The sequence below is a fragment of the Elephas maximus genome, chromosome 15 (genome assembly GCF_024166365.1).
Source record: "Elephas maximus indicus isolate mEleMax1 chromosome 15, mEleMax1 primary haplotype, whole genome shotgun sequence".
Lineage (NCBI taxonomy): Eukaryota > Metazoa > Chordata > Mammalia > Proboscidea > Elephantidae > Elephas > Elephas maximus.
Window position 1 is genome coordinate 2485548 of NC_064833.1, and position 27816 is coordinate 2513363.

A 27816-nucleotide genomic window follows, 5' to 3' on the forward strand; every position below is an offset into this window, starting at 1 on the left:
TCATCTTCAGCCACTGGACCAGACAATGTTCTGCTGCTATTCTGAAGGTTTTCACTGGCCAGTTTTTTCAGAAGTAGATCACCAGGTATTTTTTCCTAGTCTTATCTTAGTCTGGAAGTTCCACTGAAACCTGTCTTCATGGGTGACTCTGCTGGTATTTGAAATACCAGTGGCATAGCTTTCGGTGTCACAGCAACATGCAAGCCACCACGGTACAACAAACTGATAGAGGAGTAGGGTATTATTTCCTAGGTTTTAAAATTACTTTTTAATCAGTCTTCTTTCAAATAATCATTTCACATACAGTATAAGAACGTTACAACACATACTCCCTATTCATCTTGCTTCCTCCTCTCCCTCTTTTGTGCTATTAACATCAGACATTTTACTTTTATATGTGTCATAAGCCCACAATACGTTGCTGCTATTTCTGCTTTAAATAGTCAATTTTTTTTTAAGTGATTAATATTTAGGCGATTTTTTTCTTTTATTTTTATCTTTAGTCTTAACCGTTTCTGAGAATATTTGTTTCTTTATGTAGATCCAAGTTTCTGTCTGGTTTCATGTTCCTACTCCATGAAAACCTTCTTTTAACATTTCGTGTAGAGATGGTCTTTGATTTTGTTTGACTGAAAAAGTCACTATTACACTTTCGTTTTGAAATATGTTTTTGCTGAGTGTTAAAGTCTGGCTTCACAGTTGTGTCAGCACTTTATTGATTTTCTAACCAAAGAACTCCCTTTAGTATTTCTTGAAGTTTTGGTTTGGTTTTTACAAATTCCCTAAACTTCTGTTTATCGGGAAATGTCCTTATTTAACCTTCATATTTGAGAGACAGTTTTGCCGGATATATGATTCTTGGCAGGCAATTTTTTTCCTTCAGTGCTTTATCTAAGTCATCCCATTGCCTTTTTGCCTGCATGGTTTCTGCGAAGTAGTCTGAGCTTATTTGTACTGACTCTCCTTTGTAGTTGACTTTTCTTTTATCCCTAGCTGCCCTTAAAATTCTCTCTTTGTCTTTGGTTTTGGCAAGTTTGATTATAATATATCTTGGTGTCTTTCTTTTAAAATCTACCTTATGTGGAGTTTGATGAACATCTTGGATAGATATCTTCTCATCTTTCATGATATCAGGGAAGTTTTCCGCTAAGGAATCTTCAACAATTCTCTGTATTTTCTGTTATCCCTCCCTGTTTTGGTACTCCAATCACTTGTAGATTATTTCTCTCGATAGTGTCCCACATAATTCTTAAGGTTTCTTCCTTTTTCTAAATTCTTTTATCTGATTTTCTTCAAATACATTGGTAACAAGTGGCTTACTTTCAAGTTCACAAATTCTGCCTTCCACTTGCTCAATTCTACTCCTCTGACTTTCTATTGAGTTGACTAATTCTGTAATTGTTAATCTTCTGAATTTCTGATTGCTGTCTATCTATGGATTTTTCCAGCTTATTAAACTTTTGATTATGTTCCTGAATAACCTTTTTAATTTCTTCGACTGCTTTATCTGTGTGTCCCTTGGCTTGTTCTGCATATTGCCTCATTTCCTTCCTGATGTCTTGAAGGTTTCTGTATATTAATCTTTTGTATTCTGCATCCGGTAATTCCAGGAAGGCACTTTCATCTAGAAAATCCCTTGATTCTTTGTTTTGAGAGCTTGTTGAGGCAATCATGGTCTGTTTCTTTACGTGACTTGATATTGACTCTTGTCTCTGAGCCATCTGTAGTTATTGTATTAGTTTCTTTTATGTTTGCTTACTGTGTTGTAGCTTCTTGCTTTATTTTGTTTTGATGTGCCCAGATGGGTTGCTTGAGTGAGCTAGCTTGATTATTTTCACCTTTGGAGCTCTGACATCCTGTCCCCAGATAGCTAGAGCTGTTATCAGGCATAGCAGTCTAGGAGTCTATTCACTTTTCTTGTATGAATTCAGCTCAGGTTTCCAGGTAGCTGATCATCAAGTGTGTGGTAAAGGCTCTATCCTACAGTCTTAGAGGGGCAGGGGTGATTGGTGTGGGTACCAGCATCTGGTTGCAGCACGGGGTCACACTCTCAACAAGGAAGGGGGCTGAGAATCATCCCCCAGGTGTCTCTGAGGAAAGCGTGTCCCTCTTCCCTAGAGCTTATAGGTGGGTGGGTTCTGCAGATGGACCATGGGCACCCAGTGTTTCTGGTTGTAAGGATTGGGAGGTACCATTATCCTTGGACCCCTGTCCTGAGTGGCTGAGTGACCTGAGTGGAGCCGCCAGCCCTTAGGCCCCTGATGTGCGTAAACGAGGACCCTGTTTAATAGGCAAAGCAGTGTCAAACATCAAACACCCACCTCTCCACCGAACAGCTGAAACAGTTGTAGTCTGCCAACAAGGGGCTATTTTCCTGAAATAGGCCCACATAGGTCCATGCAAAGGGGAAATGTACTCAAAGTCCACAGACCGTTTATGCCTGGGGAGGAGCTGCTTCTGTCCTGAGCTCCCCAGGTTAGCGGAGCCGGCAAATTATGTTTTCCCCCAATTGTGAATTTATTCCTTCTCCAAGGCTGGGAGGATGGCTCTAGGTGCTCAACAGTGCCTATCTCAAGCCCAGGGAAATCAACAGCCACTGAAGCTGGCTTGGGGGCAGGGGGCATGGTAAAATATATGCAAGTACTTAGCTTTTGCCGAAAGCGCCGTTCTTCTCTGGTTCCAGAGGTGTGAGTAGGCTATGTGGCTGACTGCTTCTCCCTGAGGAAACTGCGGCCAAACGCTTGTACCACCCTGCCGCAGCTACTCCTGGCAATGGTACCTGAGGGCTCCTGGCGATTCAGGTCCGGTAGCTCCTCTCCGCTTCTGAACTGTCTCTTCTCCCCCCTGCAGCTCATTTCATTTTCTAACTTTGCCTTTGATGTTCAGGGCTCCCAGCTTGTCATAAATATACTCGTTTCACTTTTTTTTTCGGGTCTTTGTTGTAAGAAGGCTTGCCGGAAGTGCCTGTCTGTTCTGCCGTCTTGGCCCCGCCTCCTCTGTGTCAGCGCTTTAAAAGATGCTTCTCCATTTTCTTCTGGCTGGCGTAGTTTCTGATGAGAGGTCTGCTGTCATTCTTTTTCATTGTTCCTCTGTGGAATGTGTCTTTGTCCTCTGAGTGACTTCAGCAATTTTTCTTTTTCTTTTGTATTTAGCCATTGGAATATGATGTGTGTAAGTGTGTGTCTGGTTCTTATTTGTGGGTAATTCCCCTGTTTGGGGTCTTCTGAGAGTCCTGAATTTGTGTGTTTCTCTTTGTGCTAGTCTTATTTAGGTTTTGTTGAACTTCTTGGTTCTGTGGGTTTATACTTTTTATCAAATTTGGGAAAATTTTGGTCATTATTTCCTTGTGGTCCTCATTACCACTTGCCCTGTCCTCTCTAGCTGCGTGCAGTGGGGAGCTGGTCTTGGGTCCATGGTGTCTAGGCCTCAGATGGAGGGGGGGACTTGACTGGTGGCGGCTGGAATCTTCAGGAGGCATCCACATGCACATGATGGCACCTGTCCCCATCACCTCTCTGCCCCCATCTGTCCTGACTCACTAAGGGACGCCTCAGTCCTTGCCAATTTGTGTTTCTACCTGGAAAGTTGAGAGCTCCTGTGCTCCTTTGCATCCTCACACTGTTGTCCCCTGCGCACACTTTCTCCATGTGCCCCAATGCTCTGCACACCTCAAGGCTGGGCCTCTTTGGGGGGTGAAGGCACCAACCTGGTAGGGCTTGTGCTCCACAGTTGCCACCATAGCTGACTCTGTTCAGGGTGGGTAGTGTGGGAGGGGGAGGCAGAGGTGGTCCCATGGTGGCTGGTTCCGGCATCATGGTAGCTGGAAGTCCACTTGCAGTGGAATTCACCTCTGTTCTCTCTCCCCTTCTCCATGCTCACTCTGCTTTCCCCCCTCCATGTCCCTCCCTCCCCACGTGTTTCTGTACATTCCCTCCTTGTCCTTGGCTCTCTGGGCCTTCCTCCATCCGTGTCATTGTCCTTCTCCTCCCTCACTGTCCTGTTTGTCTCTCTGTCCCTCCTTTCTTTCTGCTTTCGTCCCTCCTGTTGTCTGCATCTTCATGGCCTCCCCGCCTCCCTTAATGTCCCCGTGTGTCTGTCCTTCCTTTCCTGCTTCTTATTGTCTGCACTTCTCCTTCTTGGTTCTTCTGCCTCCCATCCCTGCCCTCCCTGGCCAACCCGTGTCCCCACCCTCTCGCCCCCAGGCACACGGTGCAGCAGGAGACCAATGCAGCCATCACGGCCAGCACCAGTGCCATGAAGCAGCTGTCGGGGCTCCTGCGCGGCTCCTCTCGGGTATGTTCCCTGGAGACCCAGGCCACAGGCAAGGAGGGGGCCAACACCTTGGAGGAGAAGCCTCTGGAGCTAGGGGGCTGGCAGAAGGGTGGGTGGTGGGAGACTGAGGGGCACAATGTTGTTCTGGGCTGGGGTCGGCTGAGGTCACTGCTTGGATCTGAGCCCCGTGGGCCGTCCTTCCTGCAGCCGCTGTCCATGGAGCACTGCCCCAGCCATGGAGGTGGGGGGCTGCACAGTGCAGCCCCTGCTGAGGTTCTAAAGGGGACGATGATGCGCTTCTGAGTGGGAGGTCACGGCCACCCCTTCCCACTGTCACCCCATGTCCACTGCAGCTTGCACCCTGCCACCTCTTCACACCACCTACCTCCACACCAGGGCCTCCTGCCACCCCCCACACCACCCACCTCCACACCAGGGCCACCTCCTCACACCACCCACCTGCACACCAGGACCACCTGCCACCTCCTCATACCACCCACCTGCACACCAGGACCACCTGCCACCTCCCACACCACTGACCTGCATACCAGGGCCACCTGCCACCTCCTCACACCACCCACGTGCATACCAGGGCCACCTGCCACCTCACACACCACCCACCTCCACACCAGGGCCACCTACCACCTACCTCCTCACACCACCCACCTGCACACCAGGGCCACCTGTTACTCCCCCACACCACCCCCCTGCACACCAGGGCAACCTGCCACCCCCCATACCACCCACCACCATACAGGGCCATTTGCTACCACCTTACACAAACCACAACCACACAGGCCCACCTGCCACCTCCCACACTGCCCAGCTCCACATCAGGGCCACCTCAAAATGCCCCTGCTGTCAGGACACACTGTGTCCCTACTGTCATTGATACCTGCACCACTAGGTCACAGACCTCATCACCACGGTCGCGCTGCCACTGTGCCCACTGCCACCCTTACACCATGATGCCCCGCAGCCCCTTCACTGCCACCCCACCCGCCTCCACTAACACAGCCACTTTCACCCACGCCAGGTGCAGTGCGACCCTGCCCTTGTCCACTCCTCACCCAATCCTGAGAGATTGCAGGGTGTGTGGCACCTGAGATCAAATACTGTCAAACCTTGAGATGTTTAGAGCAGGGTCAGTGGGATGAGTCCATGGTCCTGCCACCTGTTCTCATGAACAGACTTTCACTGGGCATAGCTATGCCCGCTTGGTGACACATGTGACCACATGGCTGCTTTCATGTTATGACCACCACAGAACTGAGTCATTGTGACAGAGACCGTCTGGTTGAAATACTCACTCCCCGGCCCTTTGCAGAAAAGGTTTGCCGACCTCAGGTATCAAGGATCCAAAAGTGAGGTGCGTCTGTACACTGGGATGCTATTCGGCAACAAAGAAGAGTGAAGCACAAATACAGCTACAACAGGGATGGACCCCAAAACTTTACACCACGTGAGAGAAGCTGGATAAACTGACCACACATTGTAGTTATATTTAGATGCAGTGCCCAGAAAATGCAACTCTGTAGACTGAAGGCAGATGAGCAGGGGCGGGAGTGGGGTCTGCTGCAAAAGGGCCTTGGGAAGTTTTGGGATGTTGGAGGCACCCTAAAACTAGGTTGTGGTGATGGCTGTACAACTGTAGAAATCTACGAAAAATTATCGACTGGTATGCTCACAGTGGAGGAATTGTGTGGGATCTAAATTCTCCTTTAATAAAGCCACGCCACAGGTGGGTAATCAGACACACTGAACAAGGATGTGAGGGCAGGAGCAGTTCTCCAGGGCCCGCGGGCAGAGGATACCCCGGCATGAGACCGAGGGAAGCCTGTCTGCGGTGCTCTGCTGGCTGGTGCCCATAGCTCGGGATTCAGTCATTGCGGGCCCAGCCTTCTGTTGGGGAGGCGAGTGCTTTCCTGGTGCAGAACTCGGGTGGAATCACTGTGGCTCACCACAGAAGGGCACTGTTGTTGTTGTGGGCCTTCAAGTTGATTCCGACTCATAGTGACCCCATGTGACAGAGTAAAACTGCCCCATAGGGTTTCCTAGGCTGAAGACTTTACAGAGGAGATGGCCAGGTCTTTCTCCCATGGAGCTGCTGGGTGGGTTCGAACTGCTGACCTTTCAGTTAGTGGCTAAGTACTTGATCATTGCTCCACCAAGGCTCCTTATAAGGTGTTAGGCAGCGTAATGGTCAGCATTTGCAGAGGGTTGGCAGTGTTGGCGTTCGTGTGGCCTGTTCATGGGCAGGTCTGTTCTCTGTTCTCTGACTCATTTATTGTTCACTCACTCAGAATGTTTACTGAGCACCTACCATATGAGGTGCAGGGCCAAATCCCAAATTTTGGTGAGCTGTGATTCTGGAACATATTTCTGCAGCATAAGAGCAATATAGTTAAGCACGTGGTTTTCCAGGGAAGTTCATTTCTCATCAGTTCAATTCAGACGGCATTTGTTAAGTGCCACCTGGGTCTTTGACTTTGTAGGGATGTAAACACCTGGATGGCGTCCCCCAGTGGCGCAAATGGTTAATGTGATTGGCTGCTCACCGGGAGGTTGGAGGTTCGAGTCCACCCAGAGGCACCATGGAAGAAAGGCCTGGCAGCCATTGAAAACCCGATGGAGCATAGTTCTACTTTGACACACGTTGGGTCACCGTGCATCGGGATTGACTCGATGGCAACTGGTTAAACACCTGGATAGGAAGTGGTCCCTTACAGTGCGGAATGAGGTCAAGGCGTAACAGTAGCTGCCTCGTCGTGGGAGGGTCAGCCCACTCCGGCACTGTGCTAAACCTTCCACCAGTCCTCCTGACAGTGCCGCAGGGTGGGGGCCTGCCTTAGTTCCCTAGTGCTGCTGGAACAGAAATACCACAAGGGGATGGCTTTAACAGACAGAAGTTTATTTTCTTACAGTTTAGGAGACTAGAAGTTCGAATTCGGGTGTCAGCTCCAGGGCAAGGCTTTCTCTCCGGTTCGGCTCTGGGGGAAGGTCCTTTGCAGCTTCTGCTCCTCGGGTGCTTGGCTGTCTTCATGTGGCACCTATCTTCCCCAGCTCTGTTTGCTTTTGTGCCTGATCTGCTTTTTTTAATATCACAAAGGCAATTGGCTTAAAATACACTGTATAGTGATATGGTCTTATTAACATAACAAAGAAAATCGTCTTCTCAAATGGGCTTACATCCACAGACATAAATGTTAGGATTCATAACATAATTTTTGGGGGACTCAATTCAGTTCATAGCAGGGCCCTCATCCACCTCCTTCATATAGGGAAGGAAGCTCGGAGCATAATGTGCCAAGGCACCACAGCCAGGAGCAGCCCTGGCTAGGCTTGAACCCAGGTCTTTCTGGGCCCAGAGCCCATGTTCATGGAAGCTCTGTGTGCTATGAGGGCAGTGGCAGTGTACTGTGTTCCTCAGGAGCTCAGAGGGGTTGCTCTCAGCTGAGCTCACCCATCTATCTGCCCACCCACTCACCCACCCGTCCAAGAAACCAGCAGACCTTTCTCCAACACCAGCTCCAAGCCAGATGCAGGAGAAAGAGTCAGATGAGAAGCAGCTCCCTCTTTGAGGCTCCCACAGCCTTGTGGGAGGACAGAATGTAAATTAGGAAGCATCCGTCGTTATCGGAACGTTCCCCGGAGGTGCTCAGGGCATGTGGGGGCTCCGTGGCAGGGGACGACTTTCTGCACATCTGGCTTGGGAAAGCTTCCTAGAGGAGGTGATATCTAATTGGGTCTTAAAGCCGAGTAGGGCCCCACAAACGGTGAAGGAGGGGGGCGTGGCACAATGCCTCCATAGGTGGGGGGGCCTAGCAGCTGCCTGAGTGTCATCTGGGCTCAGCAAAGGCGTGTGGGTTGTCGTGTGAGCCCAAGAGGATGTGGGTTCAAGGAAGAATGATTAATAAAGGCAGCATGTGTGTGTGCCTGCATGTGTGTGTGTGTGGAAGGCCAGTGGAAGGGGAAGGCAGGAGGCCGATTACAGCCACTTTATAAAGGGGATACTGAAGAAGGCATCTCGGGTTGTCTGGGTTTGAATCAGACCTAACATAGCAGGCACTCAGTACCTGTTTATTGAATTGGAGAATGAATGGGTGGATGGATGAATTAATGAATTGTCATGAGTAGAGTGTGCTGAGAGCCCCTCCAGGTGGAGGAAGGTACAGGGAGAGCAATCATGGTGCAAGGGCACAAGGTGAACAGCCCTGGGCACATAAGGTGCTAATTACAGGGGCATAAGGTGAGCAGTCCTGGGTATACAAGGTACTAATTGCAAGGGCACAAGGTGAGGCACCCTGGGCACACTGGGTGCTAATTACAAGGCCTACTTGAACCGTATGCTGTGAGAGTAGTGAAAGGCATGCATAGAAAGCCTTGTCCCATTCCAACGGGACCTGTCGGTTCGTCCCCCACCCCATTCTTGTCCATGTGGTGGATGGTGGGTGCGTGGTGACATGAAGGGGCAGAGTTCAGGCCGGGCCTGCACAGAGGCACCCCCAGCTGGGAGTGAGCATCTCCTGTGATTTGGGATGCAGGGTCAGGGGAGCGGCCCCTACCAGGGGATCATGGGAGATGCTGGATCGAGGTGGGGGCCAGGAGCTATGTCTGGGTCCACATCTAAGGAAACGGGACTGACGTGGCCTCTTTTGTGCTGGTTCTGTGTGGAGAGAAACGCGCTGGGGCTCCCGATGGTCCGTTGGTGCTCGTAGGAAACCAGAGCAGGCAGAGCCAGATTCCGGGCTCACCTCCATCCTTGTGTGATCCTTGAGTACCGGCTCTGTGCCCAACTTCATTCTGGGCACTGGGATGCGGTGGGGGCTGAGACGGATGCGACCCCTTCCAGCAGGGAAGGGATAGGGTGGAGAGGTGGAGGCAGTGAGGAGCTGGAGGGAGGGTGGATGGTGAGATGTGAGGGGAGGGATGGTTTGCTGATTGCAGTTCTGATGGTGACGAGACGCATGTGGTCAGGGGCCTGCGGTCAGTGACCTGGGGTCAGGGCCTTGCTCCGCCACTTGTGCAACCTTGAACAAGCCACTTAGAACTTGGGGCCAAGGTCTGCTGAGCTGCACTGGGGGCATGATAAAGTTCTCACCTAATAGTGGCTTAGACATGTGTCACGTGCTCAGAGCAGAGCTGCTGGTGAAGAAGTTGAGTGTGGAATTGAGTGGCATTGGTGGTGGTGCTGGCTGTGCCTGCGGAGATGGTGCGAACAGCAGTTCAGTGATGGAGGTGATGATGCTGGGGGTGATGAAGTAGATGGTGAGGAGCCTAATTCTGACAGTGGGGATGGTGATGATGGTGGGAGCCTGGTGATGGATGGAGAAGGTGGGAGCCTGGTGATGGATGGAGAAGGTGGGGCATGGTGCAGACATGACCAGGAGGGACAGAGGGGCACAAGAAGAATTGGGAACTGAGGCATCCCCCAGGATTGGAGGGGGCTGTGGGGGGTAGACAATCCTTGGCCTCCTATTTAAGCCACACTTCTATCTGCAGCAGGAGCGTCTTCAGCTGGACCGCCTGAAAAATCAGCTGTCGGATGCCATTCAGCGCTATGGAGTCACGCAGAAGGTGAGGGCCCTGCAGGTAGGGGGTCTCAGGTCAGGCCAGGCAGTGATGGAGCCCCAGTCCCTTGAGCAGCCACTCTGGCTGCCTCATCCCTGGGCTGGCCCCAGAGCAGGGAAAGGCACCAGCCTTTGAGCCTTCTGCAAGTAGGGGGTAGTTTACCCTCAGGGCATGTGTAGTAAAAGACCTTCACCTTCTCAAGTGCTGCCCAAGAGGCTATCTCACAACAGCCTCCCGGGAGGTGGAAGATGAGGTATCACCTGTTTGGGCAGGTGAGGAAACTGAGACCCAGAGAACTTAAGTGCATTGATGGAGACCATCTAGCAACTCATGGGCAGAGCCCAGTCAAGAGCCCAGTTTTCCTGAGACCCAGGACAGTTTTCCTGAGACCTGGGACCGTTTTTCTGAGACCTGGGACAGTTTTCTTGAGAGCCAGGATGGTTTTCCCGAGACTCAAGACAGTTTTCCCAAGACCCAGAACAGTTTTTCCGAGACCCAGAACAGTTTTCCCGAGACCCAGGACAGTTTTCCCAAGACCCAGCAGTTTTTCTGAGACCCAGGACAGTTTTCCCGAGACCCAGCACAGTTTTCCTGAGATCTGGGACAGTTTTCCTGAGACCCAGGATGGTTTTCCTGAGGCCCAGGACAGATTTCCCGAGACCTGGGACAGTTTTCCTGAGACCTGGGACGGGGACCCTAACGTGTTTTGCTGTCACTCAGTGTCTGAAGCCTTGTGTTTATCTGACTGTTTCTTCTGTCCTCCCCACCTTGTTTTGTTCTTCCTATTTCCCTTCTCTTGTACTTTTTCCAACAGAAAATTGCGGAGAAGTCCAGAGCGCTGCTTCCCACGGCACAGAGAGGCGGCAGACAGGTGGGTGACAAGCATTTACCGTGGTCAGCGCGTGTTAGAGCGCAGCCCAGAATCCATCACCATCTGTGATCTAGGGAAGGGAAGGAAGGACTGATGGTGGAGGCCCTGACTGAGGAGGTTTGCTTTGACAAATGACCTCCTAAAAATTGGCATTTTGACCTTAGGTCTCTAGCACAGAGCATGACAAGGGTAAGCTTCCAAATTATGATCGTTGGCAGTTTCACCTGCTGGAAAGGACTGACTTGTACCAGACTAACACTCCTACCAAGAACAAGTGTACAACTTGGATTAACACACACACACACACACACACCACACAGACACAGCAGTTTGAAGACATCAGAGAGCAAACAAAGCAGCCAGGACTTGAGAAGCAAAAATTCCAAAAAGATGGGAAATGCACTGTGATGAGCACTGTGCTAATCACCACTTCCTTCCCATATCCTGGCATTTTCTGACGTGTGTTTCAGCAGATTGAGACTAAACAGAAGATGACGTCCTGGAGCTTCAACAGCCTTATTGGGCCGAGGAGACAAAAATTAGAGTTTAGGGCTCCTAAGACAGCCAACACTGGAGGAATCAGAATCCTGGGGAAAAAGGGTTACAAAACTCTGTGTGCAGTTTCCCCTTCAGGCATTTGCTGATTTGTTAGGTCTGCAAGCATGTTGTGAGAGGCTAAGAGACCAACCAAAAAGCAATTTCCAAGAAGTTAAACAAAGATCGAGGCACTCTCAGGATGCTAAAGAGACAAAAGTTGGAGTTTAGGGCCCATCAAGTAGGAGGGACTCTTTTAAACACTATCAGGTTTCAGATGAGTCCCTTTAGGGAGAAAGAAACCAGAAATAGACCAGCTCTCACAAAATATGAAACACGGCTTCGAATCATGTTTATTTCTGTCTGCCTGAAGACAATTGAATCCTCTCTGGAGGAAGAGTCCATCGTCTGGATCTGCTATAATTATTCATCTACAATATCTGGCATTTAATCCAAAATTACTAGGCATACCAGGTAACAGGGTGGTATTATTAAAGTCTAAAAAAAATGGTTGAATAGAAACTGACCTACAGGTGATTCTGATATTGGAGTAACGAGACATGTACATTAAATAACTATTATTCATATGTTAAAAATAGATGAAAAGAGAAACTCACTAAACCAAAACCAAACCCAGTGCCATCGAGTTGATTCTGACTCATAGCGACCCTACAGGACAGAGTAGAACTGCCCTATAGAGTTTCCAAGGAGTGCCTGGCAGATTTGAACCGCCCACCCTTTGGTTAGCAGCTGTAGCACTTAACCACTATGCCACCAGGGTTTCCAAGAGACTCATTATAGAGAACTTAAATCTTAAAAAAAAAAAAAAAAAAAAAGTAAATTCTAGTATTGAACAATATTAGAATGGAAAAATAACTAAAATTAGCAATTCAATAGATTGGTTAAATGCCAAATTAGACACGACAGAAGAATTAGTGAACTAGAAGGAGTGTCATAAGAAAACAACTATATTGAAAACAAAGGGAAAAAAAGATAAAAAATCTAGAAAAAAAATGTAATTGGACCCCTCGATTAACAGGAGAGAGAGAATGGACAGATGCAATATTTGAAAAGATAATGGTTGAGAATTTTCCAAAACTGTCCAAATATTTCAAGCCACATAAAGAGCTCCATGATAAATAGAATAAACACAAAGAAAAGCACCCTTAATACTTTTCAAGTAAAAATTTGAAAATCAAAGAGAAGAAATTTTAAAAGCAGATTAAAGCTAGAGAAAAAGTCCTATTATTTTTAAAGGGGGACGAGATGGGCACCTAACTTCTTAAAAGAAACAACAGAAGCCAGGAGACAATGGAAACACCTCTTTAAAGTATTAAAATAACTCCCATCCTAGAATTCTATCTTTGGTGAAAATATTCTTCAGTGATGAAGGTGACATGAAAACATTTTAAAAAAAGTAAAACCTGAGAGAATTTATCACCAACAGAACTCTCTGAAGTAGAAAAAGAAAAATTATCATAAATAGAAGTACATTAAAACGTCAGTTCAGCTAGAAGGCATACAATCCTAAATGTGTATATACCTAATAACTTAGCCTCAAAATATGCAAAACAAAAGTTGACAGTAGTAAAAAAAAAAATATTTTGCTGACGATCATTCAAAAGCGGCTGCAGCAGTATATCGGCAGGGAGCTGCCAGAAATTCAAGCTGGATGCAGAAGAGGACGTGGAACCAGGGATATCACTGCTGATGTCAGATGGATCCTGGCTGAAAGCAGAGAACACCAGAAGGGTGTTTTATTTACCTGTGTTTTATTGACTATGCAAAGGCATTCAACTGAGTGGATCATAACAAATCACGGATAACATTGTGAAGAATGGGAATTCCAGAACATTTAATTGTGCTCATGAGGAATCTGTACATAGATCAAGAGGCAGTTGTTCGAACAGAACAAGGGGATACTGATTGGTTTAAAGTCAGGAAAGGTGTGTGTCAGGGTTGTATCCTTTCACCGTACATATTCAATCTGTATGCTGAGCAAATAATCTGAGAAGCTGGACTATATGAAGAAGAACAGGGCATCGGGATTGGAGGAAGACTCATTAAGAACCTGCGTTATGCAGATGACACAACCTTACTTGCTGAAAGTGAAGAGGACTTGAAGCACTTACTAATGAAGATCAAAGACTACAGCCTTTAGCACGGATTGCACTTCAACATAAAGAAAATAAAAATCCTCACAACTGGACCAATAAACAACATCATGGTAAATGGAGAAAAGATTGAAGTTGTTGAGGCTTTCATTTTACTTGGATCCCCAATCAACAGCCATGGTAGCAGCAGTCAAGAAATCAAACGACACATTGCATTGGGCAAATCTGCTGCAAAATATCTCTTTAAAGTGTTGAAAAGCAAAGATGTCACCCTGAAGACTAAGGTGCGCCTGACCCAAGCCATGGTGTTTTCAATTGCATCATATGCATGTGAAAGCTGGACAATGAATAAGGAAGGCCAAAGAAGAATTGATGCCTTGATTTATGGTGTTGATGAAGAATATTGAATATACCATGGACTGCCAGAAGAATGAATAAATCTGTCTTGGAAGAAGTACAACCAGGATGCTCCTTAGAAGCAAGGATGGCGAGACTACATCTCACATACTTTGGACATGTTGTCAGGAGATACTGTCCCTGGAGAAGGAATCATGCGTGGTAAAGTACAGGATCAGCAGAAAAGAGGAAGACCCTCAACTAGATGGACTGACACAGTGGCTGCAACAGTCTGCTCCAGTATAGCAACAGTCCTGGGCATGGTGCAGGACTGGGCACTATGAGTTGGAAACGACTTGATGGCACCTGACAACAACAACAACTACAAAAGAAAACTCGTAAATCCACAATCACAGCTGGAAATTTTAACACACCTCTCTAAGTAACTGCTAAAAGTGACAAAAATCTGAAAGAATTCAGTAATACTGCTAATCGTCTTGACCTATTTGATATTTATGTGTCTGTAGCCAACCACTGAGGAATATATATTTCTCTCAAGGTATAAGGACTGGGGAGGAAAAGACAAACTGTGCTCGGCAGGCAACATGATTGTGTACATAGAAAATCTGGATGAATTAATAAGTGAAGGTAGCAAGATCTCTGGTGACAGTGTACAGAAGACAGCATATATGCTAGCAGAAGACAATTTGCAACGGAAATTTAAAAAGAGATGCTATTTATAACAGCGTCAGAACTAAGATGAATTCTATGAACAGGTGTGTAAGGGCTCCACATCAAAGAACTACAAAACGTTACTAAGAGAAATGAAAGAAGCTCTATACCAAGCGGCACTAAAACATTAACGAAAATCAAAGCTCCAGGAACTGACACCGTACCAATTGAGATGTTTCAGAAATGGATGCAGCTCTGGAAGCGCTCACTTGCCGAGAAATCTGGAAGACAGCTACCTGGCTTGCGGACTGGAAGAGATCCATATTTGTGCCCGTTCCAAAGAAAGGTGATCCGATGGAATGTGGAAATTATCGAACAATATCAATATCACACACAAGTAAAATTTTGTGGGATATCATTCAAAAACTATTGCAGCAGTACATTAACAGGGAACTACAGAAATTCAAGCCGGATTCAGAAGAGGATGTGGAACCAGGAATATCACTGCCGATGTAAGATGGATCCTGGCTGAAAGCAGAGAATACCAGAAGGATGTTCACCTGTGTTTTATTGACTATGCAGAGGCATTCAACTGTGTGGATCATAACAAATTCTGAATGACATTGCAAAGAATGGGAATTCCAGAACACTTCATTGTGCTCATGAGGAGCCTGTACATAGACCAAGAGGCAGTCATTCGAACAGAACAAGGGGATACTGCCTGGGTTAAAGTCAGGAAAGTGTGCGTCAAGGTTGTATCATTTCACCATACTTATTCAGTCTGTATGCTGAGCAAATAATCCAAGAAGCTGGACTATATGAAGAAGAACAGGGCATCAGGATTGGACGAAGATTCATTAACAACCTGCGATATGCAGATGACACAACCTTGTTTGCTGGAAGTGAAGAGAACTTGAAGCACTTGCTGATGAAGATCAAAGACTACGAACACCTTTCAGTATGGATTACACGTCAACATAAGGAAAACCAAAATCCTCACAACTGGACCAATAAACAACATCATGATAAGTGGAGAAAAGATTGCAGTTGTCAAGGATTTTATTTTACTTGGATCCACAATCAACACCCGTGGAAGCAGTAGTCAAGAAATCAAACAACATATTGCATTGGGCAAATCTGCTGCAAAAGACCTCTTTAAAGTGTTAAAAACCAAAGATACCACTTTGAGTACTAAGTGTGTCTGACCCAAGCCGTGATATTTTCAGTTGCCTCATATGCATGCGAAAGCTGGACAGTGAATAAAGACAACGGAAGAATAATTGACACATTTGAATGATAGTGTGGGTGAAAAATACTGATTATACCACAGATTGCCAGAAGAGTGAACAAATCTGTCCTGGAAGAAGTACAGCCAGAGTGCTCCTTGAAAGTGAGATTGTCAAGAATTCCTCTCACATACTTCGGATGTGTTATCAGGAAGCACCAGTCCCTAGAGAAAGACATTATGCTTGGTAAAGTAGAGGGTCTGTGAAAAAGAGGAAGACCCTGGGTGAAATGGATTGACACAGTGGCAGCAACAATGGGCTCAAGCATGATGACATTTGTGAGGATGGCGAAGGACCAGGCAGCTTTTTGTTCTGTTGTATGTAGGGTTGCTATGAATCAGAACTGACCTGATGACACCTAACAACAACAACAACAACAATACAGATTGGCTCTTACGAGATGGATCTGTAGCTTTAATACAAATAAAATAAAAATAAAAATCCCATCAGGTTTTGAGAGTGTTTGTGTGTATTGGTGAATTGTCAAGTTGATTCTAAAATGTATATGGGAATATGTTGTTGTTTCCGGGTTCTGGTTTATTTGCCGTTGAGTAGATTCTGACTCATGGCCACCCCGTGTGCAGAGTAGAACAGCTCCGTGGGGTTTTCAGGGCTCTGACCTTTCGGAATCAGATCACCAGGTTTTTTTTCTGAGATGCCTTTCGGTGGGTTTGAACTGCCAGCCTTTCATCTAGTAGGTGAGCGCTTAATGCTTTGTGCCACCCAGGGGCTCTTATATGGAAATATAAAGGACCCAAAATAGTGAAGACAATTTTTTAAAAGTTTTTATCATGCTTTAAGTGAAAGTTTACAAACCAAGTCAGTCTCTCATATAAAAACTTATATACACCTTGCTGTATACTCCTAGTTGCTCTCCTTCTAATGAGACAGCATATTCCTTCCCTCCACTCTCTGTTTTTGTGTCCATTCAGCCAGCTGCTGACCCTCTCTGCCCTCTCCTCTCTTCTCCAGACAGGAGCTGCGCACATACTCTCATGTGTCTACTTGATCCAAGAAGCTCATTTTTCACCAGTATCATTTTCTATCCCATTGTGCAGTCCAATCCCTGTCTGAAGAGTTGGCTTTGGGAATGGCTCCTGTCTTGGGCTAATGGGAAGGTCTGGGAACCATGACCTCTGGGATCCTTCTAGTCTCAGTCAGACCATTAAGTCTGGTCTTTTTATAAGAATTTGGGGTCTGCACCCCACTGCTCTCCTGCTCCCTCAGGGGTTCTCTGTTGTGTTCCCTGTCAGGGCAGTCATTGGTTGTAGCTGGGCACCATCTAGTTCTTCTGGTCTCAGGCTGATGTAGTCTCTGGTTTATGTGTTCCTTTCTGTCTCTTGGGCTCATAATTACCTTGTATCTTTGGTGTTCTTCATTTTCCTTTGCTCCAGGTGGGTTGAGACCAATTGATGCATCTTAGATGGCTGCTTGCTAGCGTTTAAGGCCCCAGATACAAAATAGTGAAGACAATTTTAAGGAGCAAGAACTCTGTAGGATTTACACTACCAGGTATGAGAACATAATATAAAGCCACAGAAATTAAAACACTGTGGTAGACAAGCAGGCCAATAGGAACAGAATTGAGCCCAGACACAGACCTATAGGCATATGATCATCTGGTTTATGACAGAGCTGCACGTCCATGCCGTGGAGTATGGCTGATTTCTTCAGGAATGGGTGCTGGATCCATTGCATATCTGTACTAGGGAAAAAAGGTCCTTTACCTTGGCCTCATCCCACGTGTAAAACTCACTTCCAGCTGGATTGTAGACCTAAATATGAATGTTAAGACAATAAAGCTTCTAAAGATAGCATAGGAGGCGATCCTCACATCTTTACGGTAGGCACACGTTTCTTACATACACGCAAAATCACTAACCATAAGGAGAAAGATGGATGAACCAGACTTTGTTAAAATAAGACACCATTGCCATTGCTGTTCAGTCGATTCTGACTCATAGCAACCCTGTAGGACAGTAGAACTGCCCCCTAGGGTTTTCAAGGAGTGGTTGATGGATTCAAATGGACGACCTTTAGGTTGGCATCTGAGCTCCTAACCACTGTGCCACCAGGGCTCCAGGACATCATTAAGAGAGCAAAAAGACTACCAACAGATTTGAGAGAAAATATTCACACAACTCCTATCTGAAAAGGACTTATATTCCTAATATATAAAGAGCTTTTACAAATCAATAAGAAAGAGGAAGACAACCCAATTTAAAGGCAAAAATGGGCAAACACCTTAAATAGGCACTTCACAAAAGAGGAATAAACATGAAAGTAGGCTTAACATCATTAACCATCAGAAAAGTACAAAATAAACCCATGATAACTAACATACTACTACATGTTACCTTACACCCACCAAAACAGTTAAATACATGCAAACACACATACACACACAATACCTGAAAACACCAAGCGTTGGCTAGGATGTGGGGCAACTAAAAATCTCATGTACTTTTGGTGTAAATGCAAATTAGTACAACTACTTTGGAAAACATTTGAAAATACCTACGAAAGTTAAATGCTTTCTTACCTGTGATTGTTGCAATTTCAGCCCCAGTATACACCCACCAGAAATGCGTATGTATGACCACCCAAAGTCACCTAGAAGCTTACTCACATAGCAACACGACCTGCAGTAGAAAAAACCTGGGAACAGCCCAGTGCCCACCAGCAGTGGAACGGATAAATAATTCGTGGTGCTTTCACACAGTGGGCGTGGCTGTTGTTAAAAAAAACACTGTTAATTCCAGGACCCCACGTGTGCAGAGCAGAACTGCTTCATGGGGCATTCAAGACTGTGGCCTGATGGAAGCAGATTTCCAGGCCTGTTTCTGAGGCACCTTGGGTGGGTTCGAACCGCCAAGCTTTGGGCTGGTAGGCACCGGGGACTCCCGATACAGCAGAAGCCTATACGGCAATAAAAGGATGAACTCCTGCTACCAGGGTCCACGATGAATCTCAGACCTATTGTTGAGGGAAAGGAGCCTTCGACCACAGGGGATGCTCTGTGTGGCTCCGTTAGATAGCGTTCAAGACCAGGCCAGACTGGTGGATGGTGTTAGAAGCCAGAATCGAGTCTTCCTTTGGTCAGAGTGGGACATTGACTGCAGGGCCGAGGGGGCCTTCAAGTCTGGTAAAAAGTTCTGTGTCTTGACTGGGAAGTCTTTCCTTTGTGAGAATTCATAGAGCTAGACAATTAAGATCTGTGTAGTTAACTCTAGATGTGATACACTTGAATAAAAAATAAAAAGGAAACCCTTACAGCCCCACTTACCTGAAATAGGCAAATGCTTGGAGACCAAAGCCTGCACTGGTTCCTGGGGGGGCAGTGGTGGGGGTGCCTGCTGTGGGCATGGGGTTTCTGGTAAAGGCGGTGCAGTAATTGGCAAAACGTGAGGAAAGTAATCAGTGTCACTGAATTGTCGTGTAAAAATGGTTGAATTGGCAAATGCTCTGTTACATATGTGTTTTTACCATAATAGAAATAAAAGAGCAGAGCCCGGTCCACAGTGCTTGAGGCGCGTTGTCAAAGACCAGCTCATGTGCAGGAGTTTTCAGAGTGGTAAGCGGGGAGACAGTCTACTGCCCAGAGAAGACCCTGCTGCTGAGGCCGCGTCCCAGGCTTGAGGGCGGCTGTCTGCAGGCCCCAGCGGCCCCGTAGGTCTAGAGGGCCTGTGCTGTCTGCTTTCTCTGGTCCAGGCTGAGTGTTGGTGTGGGCGTGAGTGAGCTCGGAGCCTGCAGTCTGTGGGCTTAGCTGGGTCCAGGGTGAGTCAGCGCAAGGTCGCCCAGGCCCTGGACTGGGTCAGACTCCACCAAGGAGCAGTATCCGGCTCTCCGGGCTGGCCCTCTCTCTGAGGTAGAGCTGCAACAATTCAGTGCGGGGACAGTTCACTGTGGCTGGTCCTCCACTGCTCCTGACCGTTGGCCGACTCTACCTAGATTTCTACCGGAAGTCTGTGGTTCCCAGGCTGCAGAGGTAAAACTGAGCTTCCCCATGAGGCCAGCTAGAGAGCCTGCGGCAGGCGTCCCTGGCTGGGTGTAGGGCAGATAGCCGCCCTTGTCTTGAGGCCCTACGAAAGACCAAACCGAACCCAGTGCCATCGAGAGGCTCTAGGTACCTCTTACTGGAACTGGAGAACGGGGAACAGATTCTACAGCCCTTCCAGCTCTGCCATTCTCAGATCAGCTAACAGATGGTGCCGATGCCATTCAGAGAACCAATGACCAGCCTTGGGGCTGAGCCTGGGTCCCCAGTTCATGCATGGCATGTGTCCTGGCCTCCCCTCCTGTGCAGAGCCTGAGTCGAAGAGCTCAGGAAGACACCTGTGCCCAGTGGCCTGAGCCCTGGGCCTGGCCGGGGTCTGTGCCTCACTGAGCCCTGCTTGTGTGGAAGGAGGCTGGCCTGCTGAGGGGAGCCACTCCCCGAGCTTCCTCTTTTCTCTCAGGAATGCTCTCAGCCCTTCCTCAGCATCACCTGAACTGTGTGTCTCACTCATACGTGTCAGAGCGGTCTGCACCCTCGGCTGAGGAGGGAAGAGAAAGCTGCCTTTGTCTGTTGGCGGCTGGAACCCGTCCCACGGCCTGGCCCCTCTGCAGCCGACACCTGGCGGCAAATCCCTGATCCCAGCTTTGGCACTAAAGACCCAGACTGAGCCTTTGGGAGGAGAAGAAAGGTGCGCTGTGACCCTTCCTGAGAAGGGTTGAGGAGGGACCAGCCTCTAAGCTGTTCCTTCCATCCATCTTTGTCCTGAGCTGCTGGAGAGGGCTGTACTCTACCTGCTCTTCCGGCGGCCTCCCTGTTCCCACGTGGACGGGAGGTAGTGGGCCTGTCTTCCATGGTAAGGAAGGGGGAGGCCCCGTGGGTGCTGCTGTGACCCTCAGTCGCGTCAGCTGCCTCCCTGGGCCCCGATACCAGGTGGAGCCCCAACACCAGGCAGACTGCTCCAGCTTCCTTCCTGCCCCCTCCATCTCCCACAGGCCTCACCACTCCCCTGACACACCCTGCGGTGGGCCCACAACGCCACACCCATGGCTGTTGGGCGCCTCCCCGAAGACCCCAAACCCAGGGACAGTTACAGTGTGGGCCAAGTTTCCTTCACCTGGCGCATGTGATTCCTTTGTTTTAACTGGTTCGTGCCTGGTGTCTCATTGTACACAGAGACCAAGACCATATTTTCTCCTCTTCCTGCTCTTGTCAGCCATTTGGAATGTCCACAAGGTTTTGTTGTTACAAATACTGCCAGAGGGAGCGTTTGGAATTTTTGTCCCTGGGCACACAGGGAGGGCTCCCTAGGGTGCTCTTACCTGGTGGTTTATTATCTTTACCTGCGAAGCTTTTGAAAGCCCCATGCCCTGGTGGTGGCTCCCCAGTGGTGGCCCAGGTGGTGGCTCCCCCAGTGATGACCCTGGTGGTGGCTCCCCAGTGGTGGCCCAGGTGGTGGCCCAGGTAGTGGCCCCACCCAGTTCAGTCAGAATCTCAGAGCTGGGCCAGGGTGGAGCCCTGTCTTAGGCTTGCAGGTTCAGGAGGTGGGGTCTGCAGCCTTACACGTGCTGCCCCCACGGGTGCTGTGCCGCCCACGTTTCCCTGCAGGAAGCAGCCCCATGCTCACCAGCACTTGGGAAAGGCTCGCTTTTCCAGTGTTTCTGATCAGAAGATTTGAGGTGGCGTTTTTTATTTCCCCATGCGCGTCCGCGTCCCTGAGGCTAGGCGTCTCACGTGCTCGACGTCTGCACTTCTCTAGCTTGCTAGCTCCATCCTCCAGAGTGGAGATTCAGGCTTGGGGAAGTTCAGGGACTTGCCCCCAGTCACTCAGGCGGTGAGTGACCTGGGGCGGAGCCTTTTCTGTTTCCCTCGCCACCTCGGAGGGTAGGCGTGTGTGTGCCGTTGAAGTACAGGCGCAGTGTGGGGCGAGGAGTGGATGCGACGGGAGGCCAGGCAGGTTCTAGCAGTGCCACTGAGGTTCCGGAGCAGGTGCGTGGGCCTCGGGAGGTGTGGGTCCTTGCTTCCGTTTTACAGATGACAACACTGAAATGTATGAAATGAGTAAGAGCTGGAATCAGAGCTCATCATTGACTCCACATCTGGAGGTTCCTTTTGGGAGCAGCCTGGAAGATTCTGGAGGAGGGTGGGAGCCACAGAGAGGGAGGCAGTGGTTGGGGGCCTGGCATGAGGCCAGCCACCTCCCTCCCCTCCTGCCCCCAGGATCCTTTCCTCCACCCACGTGGTGAGGGGCATGGTATCTGCAGGGAAAGAGTAACACTTTGTTCGCGTTTTTGAGGTCTTGTCCTGGAGACCTACTTGCCCATATTTGTTTATTTAAAGGCCCCTGTTCACTGGTGCGTCTTTGGGCAGTCCCTCCTCCTTGATAGGGAGAGCAGTGCCACCTGCTGCGGGGTCGTGGTGGGAATAGACAGGAGCGCCAGCCCCAGCACCGTGCCTTGTCATCTGAGGGCCGGGCAGGCAGCTGGCTTCCTTTGTGGCCCCGTATTCCCTGCTGCCTTGGCTGGGTTGCAAGTCTCAGGGGAGGCTGGGGACCACCTAGATGCCCCCCTCTGCGAGTACAAGCAGAGAGACACAGGGTGCAACCAGGCTCTTGCTTATGTGATCTGTAGGTTTTGTTGCCAGAACGTTGCGTGCAAAGAACGCTCACCTCTCCGTCTGCCCGCCCCGGGCCTGGCTGGGGTGATGCATCAATGGTGCCTGAGGTGTGTGAGTTTGGACAGAGGCGGACCCTCGTCTTATGAACTGTCCTTGGAGCCTTCCTTTCAGCCGCAGAGCTGCAGCCCTGATGCCCCTTGCTGACAGGGTCCCACGGGCTCAGGACACAGACACCCACAGGCTGTGGTGGCAGGCCTGTGGGAGGGCCAGGGTGTCTTCCTGACTTCTGAGGCCCTGGACACAGAGTGGACAAGACGCAGCCCTGCCACAGGGAGTCCAGAGTGTTACAGGGAGACAGTGGGTCATGGATCACCACCACTCAGCCAGACATGTGCTGACCCTGACATTGGGGTGGCCAGAGCTGCCACGTGACCACCTGAGCTGTATAGACCGGGACCGGGTCTTTGTTTCGGGCATACAGGTACCCAGCTGAGGGTCTTCCATGAAGGGCACAGGAGAATTGAGTGGCAGCCTCCTTCAGGGTAGCCATTTAGAACGTTCTGGCAGTCATTGTCAGGAGTCTGGAGCTGGCAAGGAGGATGTTGGTGATTGGAGACTGAGTCCTGCATCTCCGTCCTGAATCTGATGCCCAGCCCAGATCTCCCCCGACACTGGCTTACCCTGTGGGTGAGGAGTCCGTGCCTGCAAACAGGGCCTGTGTCGGGCGCTGGAGAAGGTGCCGGAAGGCGGTCCTCCCTTCACACAGAGGGGCTCTGCGAAGCGGGCGGGGGTGAAGGCATGAGGACTGCTCCTCAGCAAGCCCCCAACGCTGTCCCCAGACCCTCGGAGGTGACGGACCAGCAGACACAACCCCCTGGAGGCTCCTGCAAAGGTGCAGCTCCACAACAAAGCTGGGCTGTGCCCGAGTGCTGCTCAGGGGGCCTTCCCTGAGCCCAAGACCTGGGGTTCCTGGGGGGCTTAATAGCGAGGAAGGCTCCTGGGGGCCAGTGTCTACTGGGGCGTCAGGCTGTGTGTTTGTGGCAGGGGCAGGATGGCTTTAGGAGCTCCAGTCACCCTGGCCCAGCCTCTGCCTGCAGGGATGCTCTGCTGCTCCACCTTGTCCCCACCGTGGGCAAGACACCACCTCAGGAGGCTTTGCAGGAGGCGGTGAGACAGCTGCAACTGCCCCCATAACAGGGCTGAGTCCAGGTCCTTGAGGGAGAAGACTGACATAAAGGGCTTTAAAGATGAGAAGCCTGAGGCAGGTGGAGACAGGGCCAGAGGCCATGCCAGGCCACGGTCCTGCTTCTCTGCCCTGTGCCCTCTGTCTCCCTGTGATTACACACACTCAGACACACACAGCCACAGCCCGCCCAGCACCCTGCCCACCAGACACAGCAGGGGTACAGGCAGAGGCCCCCAGCCCACTGCCCTCAGAACACAGAGCCCCAGCTCGGCCTCCTCCCGGTCGCTCAGTGTGCTGCGTGGGCTCGGAGCGCGGCACACAAGACCGTGGAGGCCTGGGCTACAAGGCAGCATGTATGGCCTCAGACCTTCAGTCTCCCCGCCCCTTCCAGCCATGTGAGGACACCTGAGCTTGGTGTGTCTGTAATGTGAGTGTGCCATGCTAACAAGCTATCTCTGTGGTCAGCAGAGCCCCCAGGCCCGTCTTGGCGAGCTGGCCGATGACGAGAAGATCTTCAACGGAGGCGGCAGCGACATTTGGCAAAGCCAGGAGCAGGCGCTGCTTCCCGAGCTCACCGAGGAGGACCTGGAGGCCATCCGGCTGCGGGAGGAGGCCATCCTGCAGATCGAGGTGAGGCAGCAGTTCACGTGTGCCTGTGTGCATGCGTGTGTGCATGCGTGTGTGATGCATGTGTACTGTGCATACATGTGCAGGTGTGCACGCCTGTGGTTCACACGTGTACATGTGTGCATATGCGTGCTTGTATATGTGTGCGTGTGTAAAGGGGTGTGCATACGTGTGCATGTATGTGTGTGTATACCCACACACGTGTGTGCACGTGTGTTCTGTGTGTGTGTGCCTGAGGTTGCCTGCTGTGCAGACTGGAGGCCCACACAGGGTGGGTGGACGGGCGCTTTACCTGTGAGCCCTGAGCCCCCGCAGTCCTGTGCTGGGCTGGGGTTGCAGGTGTTGCTGAAATTGAGTAAGGGTCTTGCCTCTCGCCGGTCCAGAATGAGCAGGTGAGGCACGGAGAGTTGTCCACTTGAGCAAAGCTTACTGAAGAGGCTTGCAAGGGGAGACGAGGAGGGCCTAGGTAACGCTTACCCCGTCTCGCACAACGAAGGATTTGCACAGGTTCTTAAAGGTTTTAGGGCAGGAAAAGATTTATGTTTATTCATAGGTATAGGTGGGGCTTTCCAGGAGGTGGCCCATCTGGGCGGAGATATGTTAACTACGGTGCGTGCACAGCCACTTTCTAAGGTGGCTCCTGTCCCAGTGGCCTCTGGGATTTGAAGCAGGACTTACTATGGGGTGTCCCGCTTGCACAGCCTCTTGCTCCCCAAGTTCAATTGCCCAGCTGTGGCTGCAGCCCGTCACTGCCCTGGTAGAAGGTCACACAGGGGTCACAGGTGGATGTTCTGCGCATGTCCCTGGGGCTGGTTTCATCAGGCTGCTTCTGAAAGACAACTTTAAGGAAGTTTGTGGGCTGTTTTCTGATACCCTGCCCCTTCATTCTGGGGGATGGCTTTGTTTCTGCACCCTAGCCCATTTCTTGTTGCTTTGTTACTTTAATTTGTTTGTGTGAATTGCAGATTTGGGGATCCCTGTGTTCCCTGTCTTACAGGGAGACCCTGGGGCTGGAGCCCTGGCTTGCTGGGTGACCTTGGTGAGGTAGTGCCTTCCTGGGGCTCTTCAGTGACCCCAGGCTCATGCTGAGGGGGCGGCCATTGGGGAAAGTGCCCTGTGGTTCTTGGAGGCAGCCTAAGTTTGGCCGCACGGCCCTGATCTTGCCCTCCGATTAGGGACAGGAAAACCAGAGGACAAATTGTCCTTGGCCTTGAAGAAAGCCTGCCCCAGGTTGGCAGCCTGGTGACAGCGGCTCAGCCTGGTTAGGGAGGGGGGGAGCCTGCACCTGTAGGGCCGGCCAAGTGGCTGCCACAGCGTGGGGCCCTGCTCTCCTGCCAGGCTGTTCGGAGCCAAGTCCCCAGGTCCCTCGAGGACCCAGCGGCCGAGTGCTGGGTGGCTGGGGCCCTCTGTGCTGCCGTTACTGAGGGGCGAGCTTGTTTGGGGATGTTGTGGGGAGGGGCTGCAGGAAACAGCCTCAAAGGACACACGTGGCGATTTCACACCTTGGCTGCTTGCAAACTTTTTCCGTGTGGAATTTAGCAGACTTGTTATCACCACCCACTCACGCCTCCCCCATTCAGCTCCCACCCACCCCCCATCCCCGGGGGCTTTTGAATTTGCATGATTTTATGCGTTAACTAATGCAGACAGATTCCCCAGGGCCTTTACCTTGGTGGTTGGTAGGGGATAGGAGGATGGATGGGGAAACTGAGGCCTGGAGGGGAGATGGGAGTCACAGCACAAGCTAAGCTTTTGCCTGAATCCTTCCTGTCCACCTCTCCTCTGGTCTGTCTCTGACCGGCACCTGGAGGCTCTGTGAGCCCTCAGGTGGCCAGAGTCTGTGGGGAGGAGGCTCTGAGCCCCTCGGGTGGCCAGGGTCTGTGGGGAGGGGGCTCTGAGCCCCTCAGCACCGAGGGTGCAGGGCTGAGTCAGTGGAACCCCTGGGGGGCTCCCCATGGGGTAAACTGCTGATCCCACACTGTGTCCCCAAATTGTCCTTATGGGACAAAGCTAAGATCGGGAATATGAAGGCCCGGCTGAGGGCCTGTCTCTGCTGCCAACTCACTGGTTACCTTGGACTCTCGCCATCCAAGGTCGCTTCATCTGTAAAATGGGCAGTTGGTGGATGTGCCCCCCCTTCACTGGTCAGGAAGTGGCGCCCAATAGCCCCTCCCCGGGGCAGCCCCCAGCCTCGGAGAGTATCCGGGACAGCCTGTCGGGAAGCCGGGAGCCCTTCCCTGCACAGAAGTGGCTCCTCTGCCCGGCCCCAGTCCCGCCTGCATTCCAGTAAGGTTACTGCCCCCTTGCTCAGAGGGGAGGACTGGCCCTGAGGGGCGCGGCTCCCCAAGGCTGCCAGGACTTCAGGCAGGTGGTCCCTGGCTCCTCCCAGCCTCAGCCACCTCCCTGAGCTGGGCCATGCCCTGGGCTTCCCGAGGGTCCTGGGTGTCCTGGGTGTCTGGGAGTCCTGGAGCCGCTGTGGTGGTGCTGGCCCCGCAGCCTCCCAGCCCGTGGCTGTGTCTGCTGAGAGAGTAAACGGAGTGGCCACGTTGAGGTATTAGAAGTGTGAGCTTTAATTGTGTTTCCGTGGCAGCCTCGGCCAGGAGTGGGCATGAACCAGCGATCTACGCCGCTGCTCCAGGGACCGTCTGGGCACCCAGTTAGGCCCGTCCAGCAGACTCTGCCCTGTCCTCTCCCCATACGGCAGGCGAAGTGGAGAGCCACTGCTGTCCCCAGGGTTGTCTGCTGCCCCCTCACCATCTTTCTGTCCACCCAGGCCCCTCACGGCACTGTAACCACTGCAGCAGCTCTGCCAGACCCATGAAGCCCAGCTGGGTCGAGGAGCAGGCACCCAGGCCACCTCAGCCCAGGTCCCTGCTCCTCCCTGCCCGTGTGTGCTTTCTGGGGCTGAGCCCACTGGGGCCCAGCGAGCGAGGTGAGGGTCTGGGGCCCCACGGTGATCCCGAAGACCCTGGGCCGGCTGGTCCCGACTCTCGGGTGCCACCTTTCACCGTGCTGCAGCCCCTCTGTCCCCGCTCTGGGCCATGTCCTGGTCTGGAATTGGCATAGATCTTGCCCTGGCAGGGGTCAGAAGCAGAGGGTTCCTGAGATAGTGAGAGAGGAGCTGTGGGAACGCAGACTGGCCCCCACGGTGCTGAGGGGAGGAGGCGCTGGGGCTGGGGGTGGGGGTGACGGAGATATGCTGTGCACATGCCTTCTCGGGCTGCAGGCCCCCAGGCCTGAGAGGTGAGGTGACGGCACCCAGCAGGGCAGAGTGAGCACAGCTCCCAGAGAGAAGCTCCTGGTAGGCCCCAGGGGTCCCAGATCCAGCCATGCCACCTCCTGGCTGAGCCACCCTGAGCAGGTCTTTCCTCAGAGCCTCTGTTCTGTAAAATGGGCACAATTGTGTCAATTGCTCAGGCTGTTGAGAGGGCTAGTCAGCCAGAAGGTGAGAATACTGCTATGAACTAATGCCTGATACACTTGCTAACCTGCGGGGTGGGGACACAGCACCCCTCAGTGCCACGATCCCCTCATCCAATCCAGTCCCTCTTCCTCGGAACCGCCCTGGTGTTGCTGTTAGCTCACTCAGCTCACTGCTAAGCCAGGTGTCAGCCCCCAGCTGCCACCTGAGGTATGGCACTGACTGAGTGGAGGTGCTAATGGCTGATAATGGCCCAAGGTGCTGCCTTCTCGGAGGGGTGTGCTGGTTCTCTCCTGGCAGGACCAGGACTGCACTC

The 27816-nt window shown here is 50.9% G+C and overlaps 1 protein-coding gene across 15 annotated transcripts in view; it reads left to right on the forward strand.

Annotated features, from left to right (window-relative positions):
• TSNARE1 (t-SNARE domain containing 1) overlaps window positions 1-27816 on the forward strand; it is a 230922-nt gene that overhangs the window by 106674 nt on the left and 96432 nt on the right. For 12 of the 15 annotated variants that reach the window (XR_007513240.1, XR_007513241.1, XM_049853648.1 and 9 more), the window contains 4 exons: window positions 4203-4293; window positions 9775-9849; window positions 10658-10714; window positions 23918-24082. Coding sequence is in view for 13 of the 15 variants with exons in the window: in XM_049853648.1 (XP_049709605.1) it covers window positions 4203-4293; window positions 9775-9849; window positions 10658-10714; window positions 23918-24082 (388 nt within the window). In the remaining 2 variants the exon portion in view is untranslated. The remainder of the gene's footprint in view (window positions 1-4202; window positions 4294-9774; window positions 9850-10657; window positions 10715-23917; window positions 24083-27816) is intronic. The other 3 variants (XM_049853647.1, XM_049853641.1, XM_049853645.1) reach the window with 1 other exon arrangement.